Source organism: Leopardus geoffroyi, chromosome D4 (genome assembly GCF_018350155.1).
Source record: "Leopardus geoffroyi isolate Oge1 chromosome D4, O.geoffroyi_Oge1_pat1.0, whole genome shotgun sequence".
NCBI lineage: Eukaryota > Metazoa > Chordata > Mammalia > Carnivora > Felidae > Leopardus > Leopardus geoffroyi.
In genome coordinates this window covers 87,322,660-87,340,786 of record NC_059342.1, presented here as the reverse complement: position 1 = coordinate 87,340,786, position 18,127 = coordinate 87,322,660, and the positions used below count along the sequence as shown (strand labels likewise).

The 18,127-nt window shown below is 47.8% G+C and overlaps 1 protein-coding gene across 2 annotated transcripts; it reads right to left on the bottom strand.

The window, feature by feature from the left end:
- Nucleotides 1-572: 572 nt before the first annotated feature.
- Nucleotides 573-7,633, bottom strand: SET (SET nuclear proto-oncogene). 2 transcript variants are annotated; one of them, XM_045467590.1, is made up of 8 exons: nt 7,155-7,633; nt 5,545-5,602; nt 4,729-4,871; nt 4,267-4,370; nt 4,049-4,162; nt 3,232-3,402; nt 2,975-3,121; nt 573-2,358 (listed from the first exon to the last, which is right to left on the bottom strand). In XM_045467590.1, the coding sequence occupies exons 1-8, from the start codon at nt 7,225-7,227 to the stop codon at nt 2,335-2,337; spliced, it is 834 nt and encodes a 277-aa protein (XP_045323546.1). In that variant the 5' UTR covers nt 7,228-7,633; the 3' UTR covers nt 573-2,334. The 2 variants fall into 2 exon arrangements, with proteins under 2 accessions (XP_045323546.1, XP_045323547.1); XM_045467591.1 differs by having other exon boundaries at nt 3,016-3,121.
- Nucleotides 7,634-18,127: the final 10,494 nt, after the last annotated feature.

Here is an 18,127-nt window from a genome sequence, read left to right as displayed (position 1 = left end):
CATTAACGTTGCCACTTTCCTTTCTCCTAGCATTCCCCTCACGCCCTTTGCAGGCACAGGGCAATCTAAAAGGTGATTGCAATAGTTGGGAGGACTTTTATCTTTTAAGGGCTGATTTTTTTTAAACCACATTCCCAAAAACAAAAGAACATTCTATAGTCTGACTAAAGGGACCTATAACCGGACAGCCCTACTCAGCGGCCCGTAAGTCAGTTTTCCTAAAGATGTAACTCTGTGAAACAATAATTACAGGCCTACTGAATGAGCAATTCATTCTATTTCCCCCTCAGCAAAGAGCCCTTTAAATGTTTTGACTTCGACATGAAAAATACTCAATCCCTTCACGAACGGACTACATCCCAAAGAAGTTATTTTCCCGTGACCTTTATACATCTTTATACATACCCTTTCGTATAGATGTCGCTTCGGCTATACTGCTGGAGGATATGAAGAGTTTACCCCCTTCCCCAGTCACTATGAACACAAACCACACAGAAAAACTAGCTTATCATCTGAATCCAAAAGCAAGTAACATTTCTCTACAAAACAAGGAGAATGACCCCAGTCAAAAAAAATCTTTATGTTCCTTTATTGGAGCAAGATTCCTGACCGGTATACAGTGATGTAATTACTAAACATGACCTGTGCAGAAATTACATACTATCCATCTAGACAGGTTTTCATTACACTTTGCCTATCGATGGAATAGTTCCATTTATAAAGTTTTATACATCAAAAAGCTTTGATTTTGACCAGGCTGTCCATGAATTCATCTCTGAAAAAGTTAAGTGGCATTTAATTTTAGCTACTATAATTTACAGCATTAAAAAGCTTATGCATTAGGTAGCTTCCCAAAATGTTATTCTATGCACAACGGCATTTAGCAGAGCCGAGCCCGTCATTCTCACCCAGATTCACACAGACAGGTCTCGCTTGAGAGCTACATGCTAAATAGCTAGTACTTTGAGACAAAAGTACTCCTGAGTTTACCACCAGTACGGACTTCTTGTCTGAGAGTCTGTCTTCTCAGCCACGTTTCATGGTGCCAATGAAGGCACGCCAGCAACTGCCCTGTGTGTAATTCGGCATTAGAGCACCAGGTCTGTCTGACGGTGGCAGGCACTAGAATTATATCCAGGTAAATAAAGGCCCGTTTTCAAAAATGCCAATTCGAGATACAAATCAAGGGCACAACATAATCATAACGGACTTCTGGGCAATCTGGTACCCCGACTGAGGTGGAGAATTTCAGAAACTGACGGCAAATCGTACCCATGATGGTTCCCGGATTTGGAGACATTAATACATTGATTCAAATCCCTTTCTCAGTCCACACAAGCCCTGAGGTCACCCTGCAAAGTGCGTATCAAAAAATACGGAGTCAGGGTGACAAAGTTTGACAATACGTTACACAAGTCAAACTTGGAAAATCATAATTAAATACACCTGTTCTGAGAGAAAAGCATCAAAATCCTTTGTGTACACATTTAGTTTTATTGTAACAAAGCAACTTGTACACTTTTAACGTTTAAAACTGAGCATCTTTCCTTTCCAGTGAAACAAAAAGAAAATTTAAAAATAAACAGGAACAAAATTACAAGAGAATGTCAATTCCAGATAAGATCCTACAGGTTCTGCTGATTCTCCCATCGAGTGGCAGGGCTCAAATCATCATTAGGAGAGAATTTTATTTTAAAAGTGTCATCTTCAACTGCCAGGATGTCCGTTAAACATCACAATTAAACATGCCAAAGGAGAAGCCATGTTGTCAAAATGCCCACTTAACCCACCCAAACATCTCAAACCCACCCTTTGCTGACCTTCTATAACCCCATTTTTTTAAGTTTTTTTTTCTTTTTTTTAAACAAGAGAAAGTAGACAGATACATGTTGGTAAATGCTAACTGTCCATATTCACATAGAGACACAGTGTAATCTCTGAGCCCAATATACAGAGAAAGGAGGAAAAAAGCTAGAATTCTATGCACTACTACACAGGGGCCTAGCACCCTCCAGCTTCCAGCAGAGCTAAGGGAGCAGAAGGTTTTTCTTTTTTCCCACAGAGCACGGTGGTGTTGATTCCATAAAGTTTTTGTTGAGACAGGAAGGGGTAAAAATGAATTTGGAACAGAAAGGGGTAGAGATTCTTTTCCCACTGTATTCTGCTCAAGGTATTTCCCCCCAAAATAAGTTGAGAACCATGGTATAAAGGGAGAGAAAAGAGACTTCAAAAAACAGGGCGAATGAGCACAAGAGGAGGAGGGGGAAAAAAAAAAAAAGACTGCGAGTTGCTCCCAGGGACTGGAGAAAATTAAAAAAGGAAGGTTGGAATCCATCAGTCGTCTTCTCCTTCATCCTCCTGTAAGAAAGAAAGTGGGCAGTTAATCTCCAGGGTTCATTCTAAGGTCACTCCCCAACATTCGTACGGACACTCATGGACTTCCATAGGACACACTGATGCACTACGGGGACATGTCACCTTACGAACGAAGCCACAAATCGGTCTGTATCAAATCTCAATCGAACAACCCAGTGATACTGTTTCACATAAATTAGTTAACTTTTCAGCGCTAACCAAAATCTGACCTCTTTCACACCAAGTAAAACAAACCAAGAAACAATCTATTTCGATCTGACTAGAAGGATTTTACTGTTTGTCCAAAACATGCAAATCTGCTATTTAGATTTCTCAGAATCTGACCAGCTGCACTACCCATATCACTTTCATTAAGTACTAGTTAGGGGAAGGGCAGAACAGAGTACGAACCACAAAAGCAGAACTAGTTACAGTTAAAAATCACTGATATAAGGACTTGATTAAAATTTTCTTCCATCTCGAAAAACTAGCTCATCTCACCTACAAATCCTCCCACAGTTGGCCACACCTCTATTACACAATATATACAACCCACAAAATAACAGGGTAAGTTCTTTCAAGATTGGTCTTCTTTGGACTTAACCAAATTCTTTTTTACCTCTCCTTCCTCCCCCTCATCATCATCTTCATCTTCTTCACCTTCATCCTCATCTCCTTCTTCATCAATATCTTCCAATCCTTCTTCTTCTTCATCATCATCATCATCTTCTTCTCCTTCCCCTTCTTCATCATCCATATCAGGAACCTTCAAAAATAAACAAAAAACAAAAAACAAAAGACAAGCTACCTTAGGAACTCATTTCCCAACAAATGAGACAGATACAACCTTGAATTAAAAACACATTCTCGACTCACCAAGTAGTACTGTAAAGGATTGGGCCAAATATCGTCTTTGATGACCTCTCCTAACTCATCTGCACCCGCATCAGAATGGTCAGTAAACCAGGTGAAAAAGCTCTCTGGTTCCTCATGCTGTCTCTTCCTGCTGGCTTTATTCTGCGTTTGACTTGAACGTTTCGTCAAATCCTAAATGAAGACAGAAGAACTTCTGACATAGGTTCTCCACAACACTTAAATTTCCCTATAACTTAAGATTTTAACACAAAAGCGGGGGGGGTGGGGGGGGTGGGAATCACACTAGTACGTCATCTATACTTGTCATCTAAAAGAAATTATAAAACGTACAGCAGATAAAAACAAAGTCCTAAAATTCTAGGTCTGCAAAGACTTGTCAAATTTATACAAAAAGCTTCTCCTATAAAGGGGCCATCTAAATTTCACTACTTTACATACAAAATTAGTTCCACTTTGACAACCACTACCCATAACAGTATAATTAAAAATGGGCTCACTGCATAAATGTAGATATAAATGCAATCTGGCGAGTACCAAGCCATTTGAAAAGCTCAGTAACCCATGTAGTAATCAAAGAAATTTAGCCTGTTTCTTGAAAAACTCAACACAATAATTTGACAACTCCAAGCTATTGTATTTGGCTCTAACACAGTGGAGGGGTTTTTTTTGTTTTTGTTTTTCTTTTTCTTTCTTTTTTTTTTTTTTTACATCTTAAGGGTTTGCACTTAACACATTACCAAAGCACCAAGTATTGGTAAGAGGTTCAACTAAACCAAAATACACAAAATGATAGTTTTGCCCAACATTCCTCAAATACCTTTCCAGATTTCCATTTGATTTCAGTGGACTTTGAAGATGGATCACCACTCTCATTCAGATGAAATTCTTTGGAGAGAACTTTATTTTCGAAGTAAGGGTTTTCATCAAAATACTACAATAAAGAATGGAGAATTGGAAATCAATACAAACAGCTCTTCTAACCAAAGCTTAAATTAATTTCCACAGTGGCAAACAAGATCACTTATTGATACTTACAAAATCTATTCTGTAACCTGATTTAATATCTTCAAATTCTGTCACTTCAACTCTTGTCAAATAATGCAGGGCCTCTTCATCCTCCTCCCCAAGCAGTGCAGACACTGGACCAGCAAATTACAGGTCAAATGGATATTAAACAGACAATATTAACAAACAATTCAAGTGATGCCTTTTAAAATTTTCCAAATTTAGTGAGCGTCTTTGATTTCATAAATCCATTAATTGCAAACCAGATGGCTCAGTGTCAGGGCTGTCACTATCTTTTACCAAATAATTAAAGGGAATCTCAAGTTAGAATATAGTCTCTTCTAAATAGAGAAAGCATTAAATGCAAGCCTCTCGAGTGTTTTAATCTCTGCATGTAACGAACATGTCGGACTAAGTTCTCAAGCAAAGTCCCCCCAACCCTTTAACGAATGGACATCCCATACCCTGCAATAGTGCTCTGCCACAACATACCTTGTGGATGGTTGACAAATGTTGTTACCCAAAAATTTGGGATTTTGGCGATCAATTCCGACCTCTTCTGAAAAAATGGTTGGCGGAGTTTGTTATATTTCTGTTCTACTTTCAAAATCTCCTCACTGGCTTGTTCATTAAGTCTGAAGCAAATGAAAAACCACGTTGACAATTATGATATTTGACAAATACAAAAACTGCCGAAACTACAGAATATTTACTTTTTAGCTTTAGAACAGTACAAAGTACTCACTCATAATAACCAGAACACCTAGATTTTTGGAGTGAAAGACGTCAAAACTAAGATGACAAATTGAGCTACTTCACCAACACACACTCAACAGTTGACAGTTCCTAAAGTAGCCCAACTGAGCATTCTGGTAACATTGTATATTTAAGTTGCCAACTCTATCACCACGTTAACTTCAATTGTTTCCCTCAGGCAGATTAAGTTTACAAAAAAAAAAAAAAGAAAAAAAAATTGCTGATCAAGTAACAAAGTTATAACCCAAGCAGGAGCAACACTGATGCCATAATGCCAAACTATCAGAAGCTCAGGCACTGAAATTCAGACAACTTGTAGCCTCTGAAAGCAAACCCAAAGGTCAATGAATATACTTTCTTCAAACTTTTTGATCAACATAGAAATATTTCACAGAAAAATAACACTGACCTTTCAAAAATATTTCTCACTAAGTTGTAATCATCTCCACTTGGCCAGCGGATACAGATTTATTTGACCATAGTTTCAATGATCACCAGACCGTAAGCTGCATCTCAAAAAACTTCTCCAAAGTAAACTAAGAAAAACTTTACCTGTCTATTTCATTTTGTACTTCATCAATATGTTCAATTGCTTCTTGCTGTTCTTTTTCTGCAAGAAAAAGGTGCATAGGACTCAATACTAATTAGAACATAAAATTCGTTTTCCTGATGTTAACACGACCGGTGACGTGAGTTATACCAATAAAGCAGTTTTTTAAAAAGAAACTGCCTACTACAAGGCATGCTCTCCACGTGTTCACGCCTGTAGTTAACAAATTATTTTTTAATTAAGACTATTCACAAATCATACAGTCTGCTAAGCTACTCAAGTCTGCAGCACTTTTTCGAGAGTTCCCTTAGCAAAAAGGAGACCAATTATTAAAGTTTCTACTATGAAAGGTAGTGAATAAGCCTTATTCAGAAATTCTTACTGTTTGCTATTCATCACATTATATACCTGCTACACAATAGTGCCAGCTGTTAAGGCCAATACGGAAACTGACCCATGACAATAAGGAAAATGAGGACACCACCTCTCTCAGCGGTAGGATCACTTCTTACACAAAGTTGAAAATACTGCTCAGTATCGATCACAACGAAGACATCAGACGTGCCTGACAGATAAGGACCTCGGATCTGCCCAACCGTCGTAAACACTCGATTTTCCCTCCTTAGAACAGGAGCCCCAGGATTCGACCCTGACCTCTCTCTCCCCTCCAACCCAATTTCAGGCGGGCTTAGCTCCGATGCGGCCCCACACGATTTTGGAGCACACTTACAGGAAGCCAGCGTGGAGTCAGGAAACTACGAGCCACAGAAGGGAGAGGAGGAAAAGGGGGTGTGCTATGGAAAGGGTGCCCTTTTGTCCGGTGAGGACTGCAGCACCTACAAAGCTAAGTGGGCGTGAAGGGGCCTGATCGCGCGGTTCATTTCCGGTAACCATCCCGGGTTTTGCAGCCCCCCTGCCGAGAAAGCCTTCGCTGCCAAGGCTGGGAGGTTCGCTGCGAGCCATTGTAAAGCCCCTCCGACACGCCGGCCGCCGGGCCAGGTTTCCCAGCGCTCTGCCGCGACGGGGTGGCCACCCCACGTGGGAAGCGTGCCCGGGGCCAGCCAGAGCATCCTCCCGGGCGGCCGGGGCCCAGTGCGCGGCCAGCCGCGTGCTTCCCCGCGCCCCCACCCCGCCCCAGCTCGAGGCGGAGGGCCGCGCCGGGGCCGGCCTCCGGGTGCGGGTGCGGGGGCGCCGCCCGCAGGCCGGGCGCGCAGGGGGAGCCGCGCGGAGGCCCGGCCGCGGGGCCGCGTCCGGCCGCACCATGTGGCGGCGGCGGCGGCTGATGGGAGCGAGGCATCATGGCGGAGCACAATAAAGAGAGGCTTCTCGGGAGGGAGGGAGGGGGAGGAGAGCGAGGGAGGGGGGAGAGGAAGGGGGGGGTCTCCTCCGCCCGCGCCGAGCAGGCCGCAGCGCCCCCGCCTCGCAGCGCCGTCCGCCGCCGCGGCGCCACCCCGGCCCCGGCCCCGCGCGCACAAAAAAGGGCGCCGAGGCGCGCGCCGGCCCGTCCGCCCAGCGCCCCCCGCGCGCGCCCCGGGCCCCGCCGGCGGCCTGCGGGCCGGGCGGGCGGCGAAGATGGCGGCGCGGGCCGGCCCCCGCCTCGCCTGCTCCTCACCTGAGGTCTCGTCGGCCCCGTCGTGGTTGGAGTTGAGCTCCTTTTTACTGACTTTGGCCGCCGGCGCCGACATGGTGCTGCTCCGCGGTCGGGGGGGGAGCGGGGAGGGGGAGAGAAGGGAAGGCGAAGGGGGCGGGCAGCGGCTTCCCCTCACGCCACACGCGCGGGCGCTCGCTCGGTCCGGCCGCCTCCTCCCGGCGCTCGCTAGCTCGCTCGCTCGCTCTCCCTCCCCCTGGCTCGCGCGCGCTGCCCTCGCGGCCTGACGACGAGGGAGGGGCTGGGGCGGCGTGCCGGGCCCCGGCCCGGGCTCCTGCTCACGGAGGGGAGGCGGCGGCGGGCGGGCAGGCAGGCGGCTCGGCTCCCTCACTCACGCTCCGCGGTCCAGCTCGCTGCTCGCTCTCCCCGAGCCGCCTCCTCCTCCACCTCCTCCTCCTCACGGCGAGGGGGGGGGGGGGGGCGGCAGGGCGCAGGCGCGCCAGGCCCCGCGCGTACGCCCCGCCCCCGGCCGGAGAGGCTCGCGCCGCGTCGCCATTGGCTAGGGTGCCGGGACGAGGGGGCGGAGCCGCGGCGAGGAGACACAGGGCCTGGCCGAGAGGCGGGAGGAAGGAACGCCGCGACGTACGGGGCCGGCCCCCCGCGCCGCGCTCCCCTCCCCCGCTTTCCCCTTCTCCAGCCCGACCCGGGACATTTGCGCGCTACGGGCGCGCGGCGGCCCAAGGGGCGGGGCCTTGCCGGGCTGCGTGCAGGCCCCCCGGCAGGCGCGTCACGTGGTGGCGGAGCGGCTTCCCTTCTCCGTGGGGTGGCGCGGGGCGCAGGGGAGAGGGGTGTTACAGCCCCCCCAGAAGTGCAGGCCTTGTAGTAGCCTAGCTTCACAGCGGGGCCCGAAAATACACCCACCCCGGGTTCGGCGCCCTGGGACGCTGCTGGGGCATCATCCCTCTTCGTGGGTGAAGAAGGAAGGCGGCATCTCCATCCTATTTTCCAGTTGGGGAAGATGCCCTTCGGACTCACTCAGGCTTGTTTGTAAACCCCGAAGCTCTCCACTCCACTTAGAAGGCCTTTTCCTGGCTTCTAGTCCAAGCCTCTGCCAAGAAGGCTGTGTGCACTTGAGCAAGTCACTTTTCCCCTCTCTGTACTGGTTTCTGTTATGAAGTTACATAATGCAAAAAAAAAGGCTGAAAGGGGGAACATTGTATCAAGTGGTGACTTGTCGGCAGAGCCGCGCCAAACTGGAAGTCAGAAGGCAAGAAGTTGCCACGTTCACCCGCGGGTCTTTTTTTGCCCGAGTCGGTGTTTAAAGGCTTGCAAGAAACAGCAGAGTGCTGATCGGCCAGTCCCAGCAACAGGAGTAAATCTCATTGAGGCGCGCAACTGCCCGAAGGAAGGCCGTGGGCGTTTAGTTCGTTTCACACCTTCAGAGCTAGGACCTACAGCACCTTGCAGTAGAGTGCAAGCCTTTTGAGCCACTAAGTAAGGCCAAGGCATTTCTGGTTTGTTTTTTTTTTTTAACGTTTTTTTAAATTTATTTTTGAGACAGGGAGAGACAGAGCATGAACAGGGAAGGGTCAGAGAGAGGGAGACACAGAACCTGAAACAGGCTCCAGGCTCTGAGCTGTCAGCACAGGGCCCGACGCGGGGCTCGAACTCACGGACCGAGAGATCATGACCTGAGGCGAAGTCGGCCACTTAAACTACTGAGCCACCCAGGCGCCCCAAGGCAGTTCTGTTTAAATAAAGCTTTCCAGGGGCACCTGGGTGGCTCAGTGGGTTGGGCGTCCCTCTCTTGGTTTTGGCTCAAGTCATGATCTCTCAGTTTCTTGGGTTCAGCCCGCATTGGGCTCTTCCCTGACAGTGTGAAGCCTGCTTAGGATTCTTTCTCTCTCTCTCTCTCTCTCTCTCTCTCTCTCTCTCTCTCTGCTTCTCCCCCACTTGCACTGTCTCTGTCTCTCTCAAACAAACTTAAAAAAAAATAATAATAATAATGCTTTCCAGGTAATGCAAATGCACCACTGCTTTACTCCCTCGTCCAGAGCCCCAAGGAGGTGGACCACAAAAAGCCTGAAATCTCTCCCTGGGCCTTTGTAAGCAGAACTTGGGGTTGGATTATTTGCCTTTCAGCACTCACATTTTACTGTCGGCTCTTAAAGCTCAAGTAGTGTCTTTAATGTTCAAGACGGTCCATTGGTGGGTGATCGATAATGATAAATGTTAAATAAATGGCATACACTCCATGGGCAGAGAATACAAATGTCTTCTTAGGACTTTCCCCCAAACCCAGAAATTCAACTAATCCTTTCCCTCCAAAACCATCCTTAACTGAGCCCAGCTCAGTCCCGTACCTGTCTCAGTTGGACAGGCTTCTTAAAGGAAGAATTATGAGCACCGAAGAGAAGCTGGTAAATGTTTGACAACCAGCTCCCAGAAGAGGAAAAAACACACCAAAATGCCTGATTTGTAGCATTTGCTGTTTTCAGTGGTGTATAAATATTCTCGCCATGGCCAATTTCCTGCCACCACTGTGATGTCACTGAACAGCACTGGAATAAAATACCAGGCTCTCGTGCACGGCTGAAACGTGTACCATGGGCCGCAGGCTGTGATAAGTGCATGTGCTTTCTCCTTTAATCCTTGCAAAATACAAGGTAGGCATTAATATCCTTATCTCACAGCTAAATTCAATTTTTTTTTAAAAAATGTAAGTGGCAGAACTACAATTCTAAGCCATGCTAGTGGATAACAAGGTCCCTTCCCTAAGACCGGTTTTCCATTCTTTGACATGACATCTGACATCGGGGTTCAGTGTGCACCTAGACACAAAATAATACTTACCCTTCCTAAAGTGTGATGTGCCTCTTAATTTTCTACTCTATTTTATTTTCTTTAAATGCAGGTCAAACTCCACTAAATTGATTTTGTGACCCACTAATGGGATGAAACAGTCTGAAAAACACTGTGCTGAGGACTGCTGTTTTCAGACAAAGCCCGCTTACAGCCTTTGAGTACCAGTGACCCAAAGCATCTCCTAAGTGCTTGATCTACCTGTTTCCCACGCATCCGCAGGGACTCCGGGGAGCCTTGTAATGCCTTCTGCTTAGGCAGTGGGCTTCAGGTCTCCTTTCCAACCACCCCTAGCCCTTAGAACCATCCTGCTCCTCTTCCTGACCTCTCCCGCAACACTTCTCAAGACGAATGCAGGGAGCACGCACTAGGAAGTGGAAGAGAAAGAGAAAGCAAAAGGGCAAAAGTTTCAGTAAACAAGGGAGTGGCATGGACACACCAAGAGATAATTCACCCATGGTGAATTAGTCACTGTGGTCTCCCCCTCTCCAACATGAAGAGTTCTGCATTCTCTCCTTGGCCTCTCACCTCCCTCCAGACACTCCTCCCTCTCCTCTCCTCCCCAGCTTCCTTTGAAGAAGGAGAGCCCTGCAGCTTAAAGATTGGAGGAGAGATGCAGGCATTCTCAACCACACAGCAGTGTCCCGAGATGACTGGGAAATCTTCACTGGGATGATCTCCAAAACCTACCCTCTCCACCTCTCTGAGCCTCCTTTTTTCTGATCTGTAAAATGGGATTATTCCCAGCTTCAGTCATGAGGGCTGATGGATAGAGAAGTGCTTAGCACCGTGCCTGGCTGGCTGGTGCCCAGTTGAGTGGCATGAGCTGTCATTTGGACTTAGATGAACCACCTTGGAGGAACTATGGTTGTACCTTCCGATCCTTTCTAGTCCTGTTGATTCTCCCAAGAAGCTAAACAGAAGGCGACCAGGAGGACTCATACACATGTTACTGCTCGCAAGTGGGAAGATATTTACTATCCATCAAGAGCACTGATTATGAGCCATCCGATGTGTTGAGTGTTCCCTATCTATTTAAGCTGCACAGCAAACCTAACAGATGGGTTCTGTTGAGCCCGTCTTACAGAAGAAGGAAGCACAGGTTATGTCACTTGCCCTCAAAAATCACACAGCCAGGCGAAGCCAGGTGTCCAACCCTAGCTGTCCAGCTTTACCATGGGGGAGGGGGGGGCGGGGGGTATCAGCTGGGCAGGTCTTTTGCATCTCATTTGGAAGGGGATGGCTGGAGACCCATTCAAAGTCAAACTTGCCATGTCACCCAGCAGACCCACTGGAGCATCACGACAAGGACTCTGGGTCCAGTGCTCCTTTCCACAAGCGTGGCTGGATCTCAGCCACGTCGGCAAATTAGGGCTCCAAGCCCCTCCCCTCTGCACTTAGGTAGCCTGCTATCACGTTTTCCTAGCACATGGCTTTCCTGGCTTCTACTTATCCAAACCCAACCCCCTCGAGGTCCCCACCGTATCCCCACGCCATCGGAGAGGCCTAATCAGATGAACAAACCACACTGACTGGCTCCAAGCAGTGTGTCTGGAAAACACACCCTCACCTCCAAGTTAACAGTTAATGGGGAGAAAGGGGCAGACGTGAAACCGACAATTACAAAGTAATGAGGAAGGGGCCGGGCTGGGGGTGACTCTGGGCACTACAAAGGGCAGAAGCAGGCTCCTAACACCCAGCAGCTGTGGCTCAAAGGAGAGTGCCTGCAAGAAGTGACTTATCAGCAGAAAGCTGGAGAATGAGGAGAGGAGCACAGGTGGGGAGAGAGTGATCCAGGCAGAGGAAAAGTGGGCCTGGAGGCGAGAGAGGGGAAGAGAGGTGCCAGAGGGAGCATGAACCTGGAGAGGAGCGCAGGGACCAGGTGGACTGGTGGAGAGGTCTCTCAGTCTATATACCTAGAGGGCCGAGGGGAGGCAAAGAAGGGTTTTAAACCAGGGAGTCATGTGATTGGCTTTGCTCAGGCAGGATGGGGGGAAGGGGGAGGAGGAAGCTGGAAGCAAGAGGAGTGGCAGTAATCCCGCCAGGGTTGTGGGCAGGCAGGCGGCAGCCGCAGGAAGGAAGTGGATGGATGTGAGAGGTACTAAGAAGGAAGAACCACCAGGACTTGGGGATTTATTTGGATGAGGAGGGGAGAAGGAGAGGAAAGGGGTCGCGCGCGATCCAGCCTCAGGCTGGCTGGTGGTGCCACTTACCAAGGCAGGGAACTTGGGAGGAGTGAGTTTGGGGGCGGAGACAGCCTCGCCTAGGTGTTGGGATGGGGGCAGGGATGAGCTGCCACACGCTCCAGGTTTCTCAGTTTCGCCCGTTTTTCTCTTCACACCAACCTGATCCACTCACCCCGTGCTGCAAACCCTTCGGGGTGTTTGGGGTCTTATCTCAAAAGGCACTGGGGGGAAAGGAATCCCTTAAGTCTCCGATAAAGTGTAGTGTAGGAACGTACCTCCCTTCGGCAAGTGCTGAGAGGTGGACGTCTCCTCTGGCTTGGGGGCAGCAGGCGGTCTCGGCTTCTTCGTTTGGGGTGGGAGTGAAGACTGGCGTTTGGGGGCCATGCCGTGAAGGAAGTCCACAAAACCCGGGCAGACACCGTTCTGGAAGAAGCTCTGATGAACTGAGGCAGCCCTAGGTGGCAGGGGTTTAAATCTACTGGGAGCTGCTGGGAAGGGATATTTACATGACAGTGGGACACACACCCTGTGCCCTCCCCTCCAGCCTCTTCCCTTCCCTCCCACCCTCCCAGAAAGGTCAACTTCTTTGAATTGCTCTCTGCACTTGCCTACAGGGCATTCTCGGCTCTGGGTGGGTAAGAGGAGGTATTTCCTGTGGGAGCTGTTCCGTGTTCCCTAGGACCCTCTGGGTCTTGACTGGAAACACCAGCAGCCTTTCCCTAATCCTCTAGATAGGCAGAGTTTCTCCCATTGAGAACTGTCTGCTTCCCCCCCACCCCCCACCCCCGCCTTTGGCCTCTAGATTTAAACATGCCATTACCTCACCTCAGCCTGGAACATTCTTCAGGGCCAGTACCCTCACCCCCCATCCCCACGTCTGGCTGATTCCCACCCAACCTCCAGGTCTCAGCTTGGAGACATAAATGGATGTTGAAACACAGAAGTCCCCATCAAGAATTGCAAAGGAAGAGGGGAAAGCAAGTACGCTTGAGAAGACTTGGAACCTTTTGGAAAAGGATAGAAGGTTGAGTTTGAAAAAAACTTCAAGAGGCATCCTGTCCGGAGGGACGAGGAGAGGAGGGTCACAAACTTCAGCGTCTCTTGCAGCCCGTCAGGTAATAGCTATGCATAAGCTAGCAACCGGATTCCATAACAGCTGGTGCCAGGTGGGGTGGTACAGCCACTCGGGGAAAACTGGCCACTCCACCACACCTGAACCTGTGCTCAGCGCTTCTACTCCCGGTTGTATTCCCGCCAGAAATGCACGCCTGTGTATTCTCGTATGTGCGATGAATGTGTACAAGAATGTTCAGGGGCGCCTGTGTGGCTCAGTCAGTTAAGTGACCAACTCTTGATATCAGCTCAGGTCATGATCTCACAGTTCATGAGTTTGAGCCCTGCATCAGACCCTGTGCTGACAGTGCAGAGCCTGCTTGGGATTCTCTCTCTCTCTCTCTCTCTCTCTCTGCCTGTCCCCTGCTCTTTCTCTCTCAAAAATAAATGAATACACTTTAAAATAAAGTAAAAAGGCTTTTTTTAAAAAAAAAAAAGAATGTTCAGGGTGAGATTCATAACAGTAAAAATCTGGAAACAAAAAAAAAATATCAATGGTTGAATGAATACATTTGTGAGATATTCACACAACGGAATATGATAAAGCCGTGAAAATAAAGGAACCACAGCCACCTACCACCATGTGGTTGAAACCTACAAACGTAATGTTGAATGAAAGACACTAAACATAGAATAGGCTGTGTAATTTCATTTATGTAAAGTACAGAAGCAAGCAAAACTTATCTATGCTAGTAGAACCCCGGAATGTGGTTAACCTTGCCTTGAGGAGGGACATCATTAAAAGGGGACATGAGGGGCCTCTAGAATCCTGGTGCCTGGTTTCTGGATCTGGGGCTGGCTACACCACTGTGCTTGGTTTATGACATCTGTGTTGCCACATGTCTGGTTTTCCTAAAGAGAAGCCAGAGGTACACGTTTTTATGTGAACTCTGGATTGTTTTGGTTTGTTTTGTTTTTAGAGAGAGAGAGAGAGAGAGAGAAGGAGGGAGGGAGGGAGGGAGGGAATATCCCAAGTAGGCCCTGCACTGACAGTGCCTGGGTAGCTCAATTGGTTGAGTGTCCAACTTTGGCTCAGGTCATGATTTCATAGTTTGTGAGTTCGAGCCCCACGTCGGGCTCTGTGCTGACAGCTTGGAGCCTGGAGCCTGCTTTGGATTCTGTGTCTCCCTTTCTCTCCCTGCCCCTCCCCAGCTCATGCTCTCTCTCAAAAATAAATGAACTTGTAAAAATAAAAATAAAAAACAAACACTTTTTGGACCAAATAAAACATGTTGTCAGGGCACTTTCATTCTATAAGCCATGAGTTTGTAACCTCTGGGATAGTGCAATGACTTTCCATCTTTAAAAAACTGTTTGGGGGCACCTGGGTGGCGCTCATTTGGTTAAGCTTCTGACATCAGCTCAGGTCATGATCTCACAGTTTGTGGGTTTGAGCCCCGCGTGGGGCTTTGTGCTGACAGCTCAGAGCCTGGAGCCTGCTTTGGATTCTGTGTCTCCCTCTCTCTTTGCCCCCCTCACTTGTGCTCTCTCTCTCAAAAATAAATAAACATTTTTTAAAAATTAAAAAAAACCTTTGTTTTTCCCCACCAATTCCACCCATTTTAAAAAATGTTTATTTATTATTTGAGAGAGAGCACAAGTGGGGGTGGGACAGAGAGAGAAGGGGACAGAGGATCTGAAGCAGGCTCTGCACTGACAGCTTCTGTGCTGACAGCAGGGAGCCCCAAGCAGGGCTCTAACTCATGAACTACAAAAGCAAGATCATGACCTGAGCTGAAGTCGGACACTCAACAGACTGACTCACCCAGGCGCTGTCCCCCATCAATTACCCTCTTAACAAAATAAACCTTAGGCATAAGTCAATGATGTTAATGTTGATAAAAAGTTCAGCTCTTTCTGGTAGAAGACCCCCCCCCCTCCCCACACACACACCTCTTGCTCCCCTCCATCCCTCCATCCTTTGTCAGTTTCTGAGGGACTTTGGGCTCCTTCTAAGACACTTTGAAAGTCACAAGTGTGTTGATTTTACAGATGAGCAAGCTAAGACCTCAGAGAAGTGATTTGCCTAAGGTCCCTAAGGTCACGAGGAGAATAACTAGTAGCTAAGAACCAGGGTCTTGAAGTCACTTGATCCTGGGGATGCACCTTCTAATCAGCCTCAGTCTGTTTGTATCTTTAAAATAGGTGATAATAACGCCTGCCTCTTTGTTTTACGATTTTCAATGTGAGGACAAAGGGTCATCTTTTCCCTGTTTTTTGCCGCAGAAATTGCCCCAAAACAATAGGGGAAACAAAAATGAAAACCTTCTTTTGATGAAATTGGGAGTCAGCTCAGCCCCAAACCACAGAATAGGTGGTGGGTTGGCCAAAGCAGTGGAAAAGAAACAGGATGTGTGCAGGAAGAAAGGACAGATGCCTTGGCTACAGATTTCTGGGAGTATCAGCAAGGGACACTTCTAGAAGCTGAAGGGCAAACTCAAACTCAAAATCCCTTGGCTTATAGCAGCCACAAAGGGGTGTCCTGACAGGATGCTGCACTGGATAGGTTTCCAGAGCAAAGAAGGGGCTAAATGAGGAGTAGTCCCGAGGAGCCTCTTAAGACCAATGCAAATTAGAATTAGCTTGAGATTCCTTGTTTCTTACCCACCAACCTAAGATCCAGAAGGTTAGAAACATCTTACCTTGGGGGCGCCTGGGTGGCGCAGTCGGTTAAGCATCCGACTTCAGCCAGGTCACGATCTCGCGGTCCGTGAGTTCGAGCCCTGCGTCGGGCTCTGGGCTGATGGCTCGGAGCCTGGAGCCTGTTTCCGATTCTGTGTCTCCCTCTCTCTCTGCCCCTCCCCCGTTCATGCTCTGTCTCTCTCTGTCCCAAAAATAAATAAACGTTGAAAAAAAAAAATTCTAAAAAAAAGAAACATCTTACCTTGGAGAGGGTGTGAACAGAGGTGCTCTTTATATTAGTGGCAGCTTAAAAGGATATAGTTCCTTTGGAGGGCAATTTAGCCATCAGAGGATCTATGGAAAGTGCAAAAGTACATTACCCTTAATCCCAGGAATTCTCCTTCTAGGAATTTGTCCTACAGATTCATTGTATTGGGTGGTCGGGCACCTGTGCAAGGCAACTCATTGCAACATTGTAAAAGCAAAATACTGGAAACAATCTAACAGCTTCTTTAGGCTCCTCCCACCAAGGGAAAGATACAAACCAGGGAACCCTTGCAACATCAAAGCAAATAGGGAACCAGAGCCAGTGGTTAAGTGAAAGAAGCAAAATCTTTTTATTTATTTTTTTTTAATTTTTTTTAATGTTTATTTATTTTTGAGACAGAGAGAGACAGAGCATGAACGGGGGAGGGGCAGAGAGAGAGGGAGACACAGAATCGGAAGCAGGCTCCAGGCTCCGAGCCGTCAGCCCAGAGCCCGACGCGGGGCTCGTACTCACGGACCGCGAGATCGTGACCTGAGCTGAAGTCGGAGGCTTAACCGACTGAGCCACCCAGGCGCCCCAAGAAGCAAAATCTTAAACCAAGTAGTTAGTATGCTACTATTTGTGTTAAAGGGGGGTGGGGGTAGAAAAAGAATACATGTTCACTTATTTGCCTTGATGGCTATAGTACAGCTCTTGAAGGCTCCTATGAAGGCTATAACCCACCATCCTTGGGGAGGGGATTGGGTGGTGACAAATGAGAGGACAGGAATATGAGGGAAATATTTCACTCTTTCTTGTACGTTTTGAATTTTGAAACTTCTCAATATCTTATATATGTCTATAAACATGACAACAACTAAAGATTACCTGAGCCAGGATACTTAGCATCACTTAGATCACCTAAATACAGCACCCACTTGGTACGTGTCAGCTTACATTCAAACATGCAAGACCCCACCTTTCCTTTCCTCTACAGCTTCCAAAATTCTAATTTCCTGGATTCCCAGAGGGGTGACTAGGCAACAGTGCAACTCTGCTTCATTCCAGGACAGCTGCAGGCAAGGTGGGGGCCTCCCTCCAACCCGCCCAAAGGTTGACCGGCTCCTGATGTTCTGTAACCCTGGGGCCAGGCTCATTCCGGGAGCCAGAAGTTTCCAAAATATCCCAAATGCCCTATTGTTTAGTTATCTGCATGCACCACAAATTAGCTATAAATGGCTATCATTTATTGAGCATTGGTAGTAGGAGAGGTGTTCAATAAACATACCCTCCTCTGTGCCAGGACCAGCATCATGTACTTATTTCACAGCTAGGTGAATCAACCCAAATGAAGAATCAATACTCAAGAATCCGACCCCAAAATCAAAGGGAGAGAAGAGTCAGGATTTGAACCTGTGTCTTTCGGACTCCTCTGTACCACTTTCGGCATTGATATGATACAAACAAGTTGCTACCCGGAACTTGATCGCGAGGTGAGCCCGAGACACACCAAGGCTTGTCTCTGAGACTTGCAGAACCTCAGGAAATCATCTCTGGCCCTCTCCTGGTAGATTTTGCTTCACACTTCTTAGCACAGAAGAAGCACTCAGATTAAGACAATCTTTTTGACTTTTCTTCTCCTTTTTAAATGTTTGTTTATTCATTTTCAGAGAGAGAGTGAGCAAGCAGGGGAGGTGCAGAGAGGTGAGAGAAAGAATCCCAAGCAGGCTCCACACTGTCAGCACAGAGCCTGAGGCGGGGCTTGAACCCACAAAACGGGGAGATCATGACCTGAGCTGAAACCAAGGGTCAGACACTCAACCAACTGAGTCACCCCGGTGCCCCAGGACAATCTTTTTTCTTAATTGAGTGCCAGGGCCTGAAGGCACTTGGTTCCTCTTTCATTGCCCCTCATGCTGCTCTGGCTCCTTATACCTATTAAATTATCACAGGGGCACCTGGGTGTC

Coding starts and splice junctions, on each gene's coding strand:
- SET (XM_045467590.1), bottom strand. CDS start 7,227: ATGTCGGCGCCGGCGGCCAAAGTCAGTAAAAAGGAGCTCAACTCCAAC. Junction 3,122..3,231: donor ATCCTTTACAGTACTACTTG/GTGAGTCGAGAA, acceptor TTATTTTTGAAG/GTTCCTGATATGGATGATGA. Junction 2,359..2,974: donor ATGAGGGGGAGGAAGGAGAG/GTAAAAAAGAAT, acceptor TCTTTCTTACAG/GAGGATGAAGGAGAAGACGA.